This window comes from Lonchura striata, chromosome 16 (assembly GCF_046129695.1).
Source record: "Lonchura striata isolate bLonStr1 chromosome 16, bLonStr1.mat, whole genome shotgun sequence".
NCBI lineage: Eukaryota > Metazoa > Chordata > Aves > Passeriformes > Estrildidae > Lonchura > Lonchura striata.
This window is the reverse complement of record NC_134618.1, coordinates 11,044,105-11,057,746: the sequence shown is the minus strand read 5'-3', so window position 1 is coordinate 11,057,746 and position 13,642 is coordinate 11,044,105. Positions and strand designations below refer to the sequence as shown.

The 13,642-nt window shown below is 38.3% G+C and overlaps 1 protein-coding gene across 1 annotated transcript; it reads left to right on the top strand.

Annotated features, from left to right (window-relative positions):
• Window positions 1–2,790: 2,790 nt before the first annotated feature.
• Window positions 2,791–7,963, top strand: LOC110475470 (parvalbumin, thymic). Its single transcript, XM_021539656.3, is given in 7 exon segments — window positions 2,791–2,856; window positions 2,858–2,903; window positions 2,905–2,939; window positions 4,645–4,712; window positions 5,494–5,626; window positions 5,844–5,953; window positions 7,249–7,963. Coding segments are annotated over 7 exon segments (447 nt in total). The 5' UTR covers window positions 2,791–2,827; the 3' UTR covers window positions 7,275–7,963.
• Window positions 7,964–13,642: the final 5,679 nt, after the last annotated feature.

Sequence of the window (13,642 nt, the reverse complement as noted above, 5' to 3'; positions counted from 1 at the left end):
TCTTAGGCATGTATGAGGCACTAAATCACACTTATTTAAATTAAAGCAGGCACTCACACAACTCTTCACTGCACTTTTGTTGCTCTCTTGCACATGATTCATATCAGCACTTAAAGAAGAATGACAAGAATAGATTATAGAACAATCAAAGAACTTATGATGACCTAAAATACAGCTGTTCAAACTGGGGAGGTAGCTTCAGATGCTAAAAGAATTAAGGCTAAAAATAAAACAACTCCTTGCCTCAAGAAGGCAAAGAGCCTTGAGCAAAAAGAAATGCTCAAGCCCAAGGGTTTAAAACTGCTTTTAGTAGTAATCTGACAGGCTGAAAGGGATATCTTTTCCTTACTTTTTCATACTTCACCAGTTCTTGCCATGCCAAGTTGGATGGCAGCTGCAAAGTTCCTAACAGTATTTGATTTAAGAAAGCAAAAGTGACTAGACAGATGTTTATGCAATCTCTAATGTGGGGTTTGAAAAGAAAATGGTTGTTGGAGGCTGGTTGTAAATAGTTACATGATCCCTGTGCATTTCATCAGTGCACATGTTCTGGATCTCTAGTGCCTCCAATCTTACTGCAAAAGTGACTCCAAAATTTGCTGGAGTCTGAGTACAGCTGAACAGACCGGACCCATAAATCATTTGACTACATGCTTTGCCCTTAAAATTGCAGGGCACAAAAGAAATTACCTTGTCAAAGCCTCTTAGAAAACAGAGCACACTTTTAAAGACTGCATCCTTATATGCTTCACATAAAGTTCAAACTAATGGCAACAGCCCACAGGCATTAAAAGAAATAACAGCAATCAATGCTATTTTTAAAGGGAAGAGTGGGGGCGAAGGGTTAACATATGTGGAATTAGCCCCGGGCAAAATGAGAAGCCATTGCATCTAAAATCAAATGCATTCTCTGAAATAGACACCAGGGACCAAATTCCCATGCACACTCCTGCAGTCCAAGAGTTTCAGCAGAATTTGGCTTCCTCTTAACTTAGCTTCATTAGGTCATTTCATGCCATCAGTTTTTATGTTGGACACCCTACGTACTGCACATCAGTTGTTGGCACTATGTAGACAATTTTCCAAATTGGAGGGGGAGGAAAGGGTGGTGTGTGTAAAAGGAAAAGGAATTTTTTCCCATTTAGAATAAAAGTAATTTCTCAGAAGAGTTTGAGGGGGGAAAGTGGTATTTGTATCCCTTCTACCAGATGTCATCAGTGACAACAAGAGCCAGTATTAAATATCTCTTCATCAAATTCTTCTTAGAATTTTTCAGCGTCAGCTGGTCAAAAACCCATTCAGAAAACAGGGAAAGCTGAAATCTTCCACAGCCATTCTTGACCAACAAAAGATTATCTTCTCTGCAAAAGAATTCTGTGTCTGAAACTGTTTCATGGAGGACAGACTTGCAGAATTTTTAATAAGGAAAAAACTTATAGCAGTAATTTTTCTCATGTTTATATACTGCAAATGATACAGAACCTCCTTCTCAGAGAAAATTTTTTTCAATGGTCTTTTGTTGCCTTTTGATCAGCTGCTGTCAGTGCTGGATGCACTAAGGTCCTGTAGGTACCCTTCATTTGTCACTTTTCTGTCTGGCACCCTGGTTTATTAGTGACTAGTTCCAGTGATTGGTTAGGTCTGTCTTCCATCTTAGAGGGAAATGCTATGGGAAAATAAATGCCTTGATACTCTCTCTGACATTAAGACAGTCTCTGCACTGTCACCTCTTACTCTGCCACCACCTCAAGCTGTGATGCCAATTGCACTGTCATCCCTTGCCATCACTTAATCCTGGCCATAATGATACCTTGTGCTGTCACCCATATGACTTGTCTTTCACTGTGCTGCTGCCCCAAGGCACAAGTGAGATCCAAGCTGACAAGCTCCTCACCCAGCTAGGGTACAAAATTTGAGAAGAAAATTGAGATGATCAGATAATATCCATGAAAAAAGTAACTAGCACAAAGGAACACTGAGAAACTGCACTGGCCAAACAATTCTAGAAAATAATCTCCGACTGAAAACTGAAAAGATGCTCTTCAGACACTGTTATAGTGATGGTGTTGCTATTGAAATTTTTCTCTCTATTCTGAAAGCAAAGATCTTTCATGTAGGGCTCAGGGACTTCTGTCTCAGAAACAGCTGGGCAGATCACAACCCCTTTGCTTCATACATACCCGACTAAACAGGTTGTCAGAATCTTGCAGAATTGTAAGATTGTCTCTGGAAACAGAACAGATGAAATACCCTCCCCCAACCAACTGTTCTGATGGATTGACATATTATTTTACCTCCTTTAGCAACAAATTCACTGTGTGTTTTTTTGTCTTTCCAAACAACAACAGATCAGACATTCTGGAGACAAAATGGCTATTATTTCCCCTGATTGGTTTACTATGCAAAAAATACCTGAAAGTTAAAAGGATACTTTTAATTTTTTTTCTTTTTGTTTAGTGCTCCAACAATGACACTCTATCACACAGAGCGTCTACAGATAAGATAACAAGTTAATCACTTTTAAACAGTCATTAAAGACACCTCTTCAAAAGTTATTGTGCCTCATTTCATCTGACTCCTCAGATCAAGCATATCAGACAGTGGGGGCTTTTGTCTTGCCCTACATCACATGAAGAAGCTAGTGTTTTCTGTTTAAATCAGGAAATTTGACATGACTCTGTTCTTTTTGCCTATCTGGCCACTTATCTTGTTTCGTTTGCAAATATCATATGTATTCTCTTGAGATAAAAATAGTACAAGATGATTAGTTAGGCAAGTTCATTTGACACCATTCCCCCTTCGTGACGCTGAAATCTAAAATCTGTATATGGTATACAACTTAAAGTATATATATGCAAGCTCAGCTCTGCTGGAGATACACTGCAAGTGCCTTCCTCCCAACCTGACTGTTTCCTTATCCAGTCAAGAAGACCACAAAGGTAAGATGATTAGATCTTCTGCTTTCAAAGAAACACAAAAGCAAAATGCTCCCTAAACTGGAAAGCAATTAAAATATCTATTCTTATCTCAGCTTCCAGTATGTTGCATCTTTACAAGCTAACATAGAACAGGATCAGCATTTGGATCAGAGGATGGAACAAGACAGGAATGATGCCCCTTGTCAAAAATGCTGTGATTTTTAGGTTTTCCTTCAGCTCTTCCCCTTTTTAATCCTGTAAGCAGTGAGACTTAAGTGAATGGATGAGCTCAAAGCTATATTGCTTAATGCTGAGAGGGAGAAGTATTTTGCACAAGAACCCACTGGAACAAAATAATTAAGTAGAAAAATAAAAGTAACCCAGCTGCCTGAGCCGGGGAAGGATTCATTGCCATCAGTGGGATGTGTGCCATCACTTTCTTAACCATTTCTGAGATATTCAGAAAGGAGCTAAAATTATTGACAATTTCTTCTGCTGCAAACCAACAGGTACAGAGGCAGCCATTTAATATTTTAGAGGAAGTTTAAACCTGTGTTTAGCTCTCAAACCAGTGCACAGACTATAAATGGGTACCACCAGTTGATTCCTTCTCAGTCCGTACTTAGACAGGAAGAATGATGTTGCTGAAGACTAGTTAGGGATTAATGAAAATGTATTTCTATTCTCTTCTGGCTTTCATGAAAAACTTTTCTATGCCTTAGTCCCCTTCTTTCACTAACATAAATTAAGAGTAATGTTGCAAGTTTTAAACTGTAATCTGTCTGCACTGGTGTGTGCTGTTTATAAAACTGTAAATGCATCAATACACTAAAATCAATTAGAAATTCAGGCATTATTGCATTTTGTTAAGTGATACACATTGCACTGGCAAACTACTGCAGCTGTTGGTGGCTGAATGGGACAGAGTATTTTTCTCAAATGAATTGCGGCTGTGTCAGAACCTCCACTCTACTAAGAATGAATATTAAGTTATGATACTTCTTTTCTAAAGACAACCACTTACTGAAATGCCAAAATCTGGGCAAAGATACGGTTTACTATAACCTATATGGAATCCAAAAGGAAAACAACCTTAGAAAATACTGACAAAAGCTTTTTTACAAAGCTCTCATGAAATGTAGTCTTTCAGTGATGCAGGAGCCCAGCAAGACACACATTGTTGCAACTAAACAGAGGAGGAACTTGCCCTCCAAATTTACATGAGTAAAATGACTATTACTAATTCTATACTAATATTTTCATTCTTTGTGAAGGTCACTACATCTATTGATAATAATATTAGTCTTTTCACATTCCAATTACACTTACTCCAGATACAGTTCTAGAGGACATACCAGCCCTATCTTTTATGTGTGCTGTAAATACACTCTGGGTTTTACTGAGTAATAATCCACCTCCAGGAAAGCCCACACAGAAGCCATGAAGTTCTGTGGTGTTGGACACCTTGGACATGCTCTCCGGGCGCAGCAGAGGCAGCAGACCTTCCTGAAGCCCCACGCACTCGCGTGCAGAATTCCTCCCTCATTCCCAGCTTTCAGTGGAAGCACCTGCTCCAGACATCTGTTACAGCGTGCTCCACTTGCCATCAGATGAATAATGTCTCCCCTATCACACACTGTCAGTGCAGCAACTTCAAATAGAGCCATGAAAGTAGAAGAGAAGTCATTTTAATGACTAAGTAGCTCACATTTAATTTATTTTACAGTTCAACAATGGCCATCACTGACATCCTCTCTGCTAAAGATATTGAATCTGCTCTCTCCAGCTGCCAGGGTAAGGAATGGTTGCTCTGCAGACAGAAGATGCGTATCATTTTTATGTCTTAAGATGACATGCCTATCATTTTCCCCTTAGATTCCTTCCCTGTGAGATCTCTTTCTACACTACATTACAGTATAGTCCCTTAAATTCAAAAGGTCTCACAAGTGGTGAGCAGCAATTAAAGGGCTACCATTTCAGTTAGGGCTGGCTTAACACTAAGCTGTCAGTGTCTAAACGTGTTAAAGACTTACATATAAAAAGTTGGCTTTGTCCTTCAAAATTTCAGAAAAAGCCTCAGCTTGCAGAATGAGTGTAATTTGTGAAGCAATTATCATTCTCACTTCTCTTAAGAGCAGCTCAGTAAGATCAAGACAATTTTCAAAATACTCAAAGATCTGGTCTGTCTCTGAACTACTTATTCTTCTATCAAATGCTTTACCTAAGTAAGGATTCCATTACAATTAATGAAGAATTACAGGAGCTGTTTGTAAGTCACAGCAGCACCCTCTTAATATTTATAATTAATTGAATGTGACACATTGTATGAATCCTGATCTAGCAGAATGTGCATTGTAGCAGAAAACTTTAAACTGGCTGAAAGGAAATATGACCACAGGCACAGAGTGATTAAAAAGGGAAATTATTATCCACTGTATCTGCTCTTTTGCTACACCAGAGAACAAGAGAAAGAGAGCAGACTGATGCTTAATAAAAGACATACATATTCACAAGGAATACACACAGTAGTAACGACTTCAAAGGAGAATATTTAACAACTTCTTCTTTCTTCCAGCTGATGATTCCTTCAACTACAAGTCTTTCTTCTCCATGGTTGGTTTATCCAGCAAAACTCCTGATCAGATAAAGAAAGTTTTTGGAATCCTTGATCAGGACAAGAGTGGTTTCATTGAAGAAGAGGAACTGCAGTAAGTACTGTTCAGATGCTCTACTTCTTTAAACAACAAAATCCTTTGAACTTGCTTGGTGTCCCTGAAGAAACCCTCGATGTTATTTTAAAAATAAAACACAAATCCTTGTATTTCCTTGAATCTGTGTGTATTCCCTCAGATAATTAGAACAAATATTACCTTATGGGACATTTCAAAGAGCAAAACTCAAGCACAGCCCCCTTTTATATTTCAGGCTGTTCCTGAAGAATTTCTCTTCAAATGCCAGAGCCCTCACCTCGGCAGAGACCAAGGCTTTTCTGGCTGCAGGAGACTCTGATGGTGATGGCAAAATTGGAGTGGAAGGTAAGACATTAGAAAATGGATAAACTTTGTGGTTTAAAATTAACACATTTCAGGCTGCTTTTAAACTGGGTCATGAAGAATACACACAACTACTTTGGTCTGATACTTTCTGCCACAATTTTTATATGAGTAAATACTCCATTATTTTCACAGCTTTATTCCCATTTGGTCTCTGTTGCAGCAACAGAATATTTAGGCCCATTGTAGAGTCTGGTCTTCCAATCAATGATAATAGCTTTGGGGTTAATCCTGCAGTGTTTCTGATCCATAGACTCAATGTGCCAAATTTTTAAAAGATTGAGAACACCTGAATTTCTCAGAATTTCTATTTCAGCAGTGGATGCTCAGCACTTCTGGCCATACAACATTTCCATTTTTAAACACATCTCCACCTTAAAAATCTTATTTCTTTGTCTCCTACTATCAAACATTGGCCACTATTACTGGGTGCTTAATTCACTAATTTAAAATATGACTGGTATTGTTTCTCAGGGCTGCAACTGCAGCAGTGCAGCACAAGATTTTGTGCTGGAAAATTATCTGATAAATGCACATTTTACTGGGCAGACCTTTGAGCAACTCAATCAAATTCCTGAGGAAAACCTCACAGGGATGATATGAACTAGTCAGGTTATTTCTTTTAGAAACCGCAGTACAGAAAAATAGGACATTATGCATCATGTATGAGAGAGGAAGTCACTGAAAACAGGGCTGTCTCAGCTGAACTAGGACAGGTGGCAATAACTCCAACAGACACACGTGCTAATCTTAGCCAGATTTGGGAGGAGAGAGAGATACACTGTTGGGAGGAATTTTCTTTAGCAGCAACTTTTGCAGATTCTGTTTATGAGCCCCAAACAGGGCATCGTATTGTGCAGATCTTGGCCCTTAACCATTGAATCTCCCATTCTGGAATTACTTCACTACAGATATTTTTTATTTGGAATAACAACAAAACAAAAAAACTCCTCTCACTCTGAGCTACAGGCTCCTCTTCCTTGGCTATTATCAGAGTTTGTGATGGGGTAAAGATAGTTTACCTTTAAGTCAGGATTTCCCACAAATACAGATTTACAGACACACTCCTCCTCTCTGCACTTACTCTTTTTAAGGAGCGAAAAATCTGTTACGCCCCCAGAATCTCAGTTTAGCAGTAGCTTGTGCAGTGTTATAATAACTTTGGGAGCCCTCCATGCCTAGGATTTTTAGTCATTTTTATCTATCTTTTTAAAGATGTCAAAAAACTACTTTCAATGAGTTTTATTCCCTGCTTTTCTCACTTTCTTCCTTGACAGAATTCCAGTCTCTGGTGAAGGCATAAACAGCATTAAGACCAAAGACAACCTTGGACTGACTCTGCCAATTACCTCGTCCAGCAAGCACTTCCCACTCAGCGTGTGTTCGTACATTTTTATATTGTTTCAGGCATTAACAGTTCCCCACATGTGAAGTTCACACACCTGATTGCTGAGAAAACTTGCAATGTTTTGGTCACATGGTATTGTTACATTTCCATTGTAAAAAAGGCACTTTGTGATTTTCCATCACTGATAATGTTGATATTGTGGTTGGGAGAGGGGAGAAAACAATTAATAAATCAACTAAACAAAAAGACCCTTGTGGGGGAAAAGCTGCTTTTAAAAATTTGGTTTAGGTTCTCCATCCTCATACTTGAGCATGCTGACTCAAGATACAGTTTTGATGATCTTAAATCATCTTAAATCATGATCTTAAAAATCATCATTTTGATGATCTTAAATTGTCATTTTAAATATGGTATCATCTCAGGCTTAATTGTACTGACTTAATTGAGGTTTATTTCTGATTAATTCTCTGATACTTGAGGAAAAGAAATGCTGAAAAGATAGCTAAAAATAATTCATATAAAGTCCCAACCCTACCAATATGAGAAAAAAAAATTAAGACATTTAAGAGGAGTTCACATATAGCTCAAAGTACTGAATAAGTTGTGGGTAATTTTCCAAAATAAAGTAGCAGATCACAGCGTAATTGTATCGCCAGAATGTGTTTATGGCCTAAAATGTGACTGTTCCTTAAGAAGATTTATCTTTCATGAAATCTAAGGCAGCTGTGAGATAGAGGAGAAGGGTCTAATCCTACTCTGACACTGTCACAAGTCATGGTCCCCTGACAACCTGGGCCACAGGCCTGGAGGTTTTTCCATGGATCATGAACCTGTTGCTTATTGTCTCTTAACACACACAAAACAATAATACTTGCCACATCTGTGAATTTCTGGGCTTTCTTCAGATGAAACTATAGCCAATCTTGCTGTCTGATTACCCTAAAGCTCTTACATTGTTAAATAAGGGCCATTACTCAAGTCTTTCATTTATTATATGAATTATTATCTATATGTTCTATAATAACAGCAGTTTTCTTCAGTCTGAAAGCTAAGAACTAGTCTTCCCTTTGAGAAGTGTCTTACAGGATTTAGAGTTGGTTATAGCATTGTCTTCACTAGTGGACAAAGTAAATAATGTTCATGGCTAAATGCAGACGTCAGCAGGCTGAATAGATGTTGTGCATCTCTGGCTGAGTGTGTCAGAAATTTCCCCACCCTGATTTAGCTGTTTCCTTCCCCATGTCTCATACTGTGGCTCCAGCTCACAAGCACACTGTTGTTTTATTACTCTTCACAAAAACTGAATGATAATTATGATTTGGCAGCTGTTTTGAAGAAGAGCAGAAACAAAGCCTTTGGAACTTTTATGTAACAGCCAGTGTTGGCATTTCCATGAATTGCAAGATGATTATGTGAAACAAGCACAGCTCCCTCATTTCCAGGCATGTAAGAGAGCCAGCTGACCAATTTAAGATGGCTAATGCAAAAAAGGAATTCTAGCAATCAGACTCACTGAATCCATGGCAGAATTAAAATGAATATAAATCCTAATTCTATCCCCACTGCCTTTGATGTTAAATCTGGGTTTAAATTATAGCTGCTGTTAATTGCAGCACTGAAATATTTTTCATAATGATGAGACTCTGGTTCCTTTTACCTTAATTATTTCCCTGCTGAAGAAAAAACCTGGGGCAACCTAGATCTGCAGCAATATCCAGATGTAATATATACATTAGCTCTTCACACTGCTGATCACTCAACTCTCCTGTCACTGGCTCACGAGCAGATGGCACACACAGTACCAGAAATGACAGACCTGACACTGCATTCCTTGCACCTCTGAGACTCTCATGTGGAATGCAAAAAATGCAAGACTGCACAGTGGCCCATACAGGGTATTTCAAAGATGCTGAACAACTGCACATCACTGCCTTGTGCTGCCACAGGGGGATAAAGTACTCCCAAGAATCAGGAAATCCTTTTGTGTGCTGCAACTTCACCTATGCTTATAAGAAAATCTGTTAAATCTGTTCTTCTTAAATAGTGGCAAGAAGATGTGTTTTAAATCTTACTAAAATCATCCAGCCATTTCATTCAAAGGAATTATAATAACAATTCAAGAAGTCCCCAGTTTAAAAAAAAAAAAAGCCCATAGGCTTCAGCAAAAATACCACCTACTTTCTATTAAGGTTTCTGTTGGCATTAGGATCCACATTTTAACCAAATTAGAAAAGAACAGTTTTCAGCAACAGAAAACAAATTTTTAAAATGTGACCTTTTCTGGCAAGGTTAATTTTAATTAACTTAAGTCAGTGGCAGCTTTCAGTTTTTTATGGAATATCATGGAGTGTTGCCTGAACTTGACAATGCAATCATGCTAGAGAAAAACTTTGATTGCAGGATGTCTATGTGAATGCTAACTGAAGTACCAAAGAGACACGTGGTTGGTATCACAATGTTACCATAATTAAGGTATAGAACCAGTGAGTAATTCCTGATGGAAAGGTTTTCTGTATGTCTCTGGTCCAGTCACTCCTCAGAAGGGAGGGATGAAAGGACTAAGATGAGTTTGAGTATCATCAGGTTCTATAACCTCCCTGGGCAATCTGATAAGTAAGGATTAAATCCTCTGCATCGAGCTGCTGTGAATGAATTAAACAAATATAAAACACTGCTGAGTACACAGTTAAACACTAAAATTCTGCTAGAAATTGTTTATACTACATCGAATCTGTTAGAAAGAATCTAACAACCCCTGGTATTTTCACATTGATCACCTGCTCTCAGGTTCAGAGTAAGACCATCCTACTCACTAGAATACTCAGTATAAAACTGCTTCATAGTTCCCAGCATAAAGATGATGTGGCTTGTGTGTTTTACCTTCACTTAAGACAATTAAGAGCAACCCTAATTGTGAGTGGTAGATCTGAGCTCCACTAGGACTGTGAGTTCTCATACACTTCAGTCCCTGGATCACCCTGTGGGAGCAGTATAATCTCTAACCCTCCCTGTACTTCTTATGAAATAAAGACATGCTTCCTTTAAGCAGGAACAAAACACAAAGAAATCTATAGTCCTACACGAGCTCCTAGAAAAAGGATACAGAGGGCCAGGGTCATAATCCCAAACTCACCCTAGTGCTCCAGCCACTGAATTCACCATCTCTCTCAAACCAAAATTTTGGGTTGCCCTGAAAGAGGAGCAGAACCATGCATGAGATAAAACCTCCTGGTATTTAGTGGAAGCTGGCTGCCCTCTAATTCCATGTTCTTTTAGAAATTCCAATCCAAAAGCCATTTGTAAACTTGAGATTCAATTTCAGCTCTCCAACTGCATGAAATCTCAGTCATCTTCTAACAAGTAGAGAGCACAGAAAGGGCAAGGGAACATTCATTGCACACATAGACTGGTACAGTTTCTTCTTTGAGTTAGCAGCCAGCCCATGTGGAAAATCTTTGATGCAGCATCATCAGAGGTGCCTGGAACTCTTCACACAAACAGTGTGGGCAGAGGGGGCCAAGGCTGGATTAATTTCCTGGAATGGGTTACTGAAATAGACACATCTTGATTAAATCCCGGAACAGACACATACCTAACATTTTCATGCTCAATTTTTCACATATTTTAAAACATTTTAATAAAAGGATACTGGAGAACATGACCTAGAGTGTTCACATTTTATGAAATCTAATTTCCACATTAGTTTTGATCATAAGCACAGAAAGATACCATTATATCAGTCTGGACTTTCTGGTACACTTTCTGCACCAAATATCTATAGTGCACATCAGCATCTGAGATATGGCTGCTCCAGAACTTTTGATTTGTTTGTCAGCATGTCCTATACTCATGCAAACAAGAAAATCAGTCTTATATATTCAAGCTTCAGTAGAGAAAAGCTGATCACCATTCCAGTTACAATAGAAAAAGAAGGCACCCTTGGACGATGCCTTTCCCTGCAGTTACAAAGGTATTATTGACCCTAAATTCAAAGGGGAGCTTCTGTTCAAGTAGAATATGCAAATCCTTGAATCATAGGGAATCACATCATTTCCATCACAGTGATATATTGATCAGCTGTGTTTTCTAGACACTGACTTCCTGTTTAACTCCCAGGCTTCTAGAATAAATGGATTTTATATTTGCAATGATCTCCATAATGGACTGTAAAATTTAGCCAACATAAAAATAAACATAGCAAACCCTGGTTTTGTTAGGCAGATGAAGTAACCTGTTCTTCTCAATCATCATAAAAGGAAAGTCCTCAGGATTTGTCAGTCTAGTCTGTTTATATACCTGGTTTGTTTCAAGTGATTTTCTAGGCTAGACTTTTTTCTTTTAAATGCCTTTTTCTTCCTCTCTCCCTCTCTGATGAACACCCTCCTGTTGTTCTGTTTTCATCCTGGTCCTTGGTTTTTCCTCACCCCCAGTTCCGTAGAGTTGTCACGGCTGGACTTGCCTTGTCTTTGGTGCCACCTTTGGGCAAGTGGTGGTTTGCCACAGAAATACTCCAAAACTCCTCACTATAAATACTTTGTAATCTCAGGGTGGGCTCCTCAAAAGGTTTACTTCTTGAATGCTCAGTAATTCCCATACAGTTATCAGATTTTCTCTGATCACAGCCCATACTCCTGATTATTTCCTAGGTATCTGACCCATAGGCACAGCTAGATCCCCAATGGAAAAACTGAAACATTTAATTTATATTTCCACCTTTTTGGGATAAATTCCTTTAAAAGTAACTTGTTCGGTAGATCTTATATCATCCAGAAAACTTAGTCTTCACAATTTTCAATTTACCACACAGCATGGGTTAAGAATAACATAGTGTTTATCTTAAAAATTGTTTTCTGGAAGAAATCAAGGGGAGCTGAGATAGTTGAAGTTTTGTATTTCTTTTTATGTACCTAATTTTTGAAAGACAGCAGCTTTATGCTATAGTGATTAGAGGATAGGCTTTATTTTAAATGTTCTCATCACTCAAATGTTATTTAAACCTAAGCAATACTCCAGCCATGTTTATGTATGTGTCAGTGTGAAATGTTCTCCCAATGGCTTTTTACACCATTGGCCAATTTCAACTATTCTCAAGGCAATTAAGTTCCAATAAATTTCATTAGATAACTTATTGGGGGTTTCTAGTCATATCCAGTAAGAGAAAAGCTGCAGTTTGTGCTTAGCTGCTGTTTGAGACCTTACAGAAGTTTGTCTTTTCAGTGCAGCAAGGAAGAACCAAATATCACTGATTTCACTTCTCTGTTTCCCTCCTGGCCATAAATATCTACTCTCCTGTGTCCTGCTGAGCAACTGACAACCTTCATTTTGTAAATGGACACATTTACTAGGATGATCTTAAAGTGTGTACCATGCAATTAATTACTGCTGAGCAAACGCTGTCAAGATTAGACTTTTATAGCTAACCAAAACTTATATAACAACTTATAAAAAGTAATTTGGGCTGAAGAAGTTTTGTCTTTGAGCTTGCACTTGTATGTCAGAGGTATCTATTACAAATGTATCAGTATTAGTATGTTTTGAAGAATACTAGGGCAACTGCAGGAGTTGTGTTTCATGGGTAATTAATATCAGGATTGGGCCCTTAAAAGTCAAAGTCTAATTTGAAGCTTTCCATTTCTAGTTATCATTAAACAATTAAAATAGATGTATTTTTTTTTCATTTATACATTTAAAAAATTCATTTCACTAACATATGTGCAAGCTGAGAGGATTTACTTCATATGGCACTAAACCTTACATATTGTCTAAAACACCATGCACATTCCTTTGGGATATAAATATCAATCTGATTAGCTAGCAGGTCTTGTCAACCACAGTAATTTATCCCCTGGCATATCTGAGCCATCACGTGCCTCTAGGACTTCTGTAAAAGGTCAAGAGGACTTAACTAAGGTCTATATAAGTCCTTCTCTATGTCATTTGAAAAATAATTAAGTCAAGAGGACTCTGCTGATCTTTTATCTGACAATATTTTCTGATCTTGTTTGGGGAAAACTAAGTGGCCAGGTGAGTTCAATCTTTCATCTAGAACTTTAGAAGACATTACAATAATTCACACAAAAAATGCATGGAAATAACCAAAGATGTTCAAATGCTGGGCAGTTCTATAAATACGTTTGGTTTTGTCCTGAGCTTGTACACCTGAAGACTTAACTGGAAATGCCAGTGACTCAGATGCACGATGCATAACTGAACTAGAGGATGGAGCAGCTGGCTCCTGCAGGGCAGCTCACCTGCTCTGCCCTGGCACCTGGGCTCACCTCGGGGCCACCTCCACAGCTGAGGGCAAGAGCAGTGGCAACTCT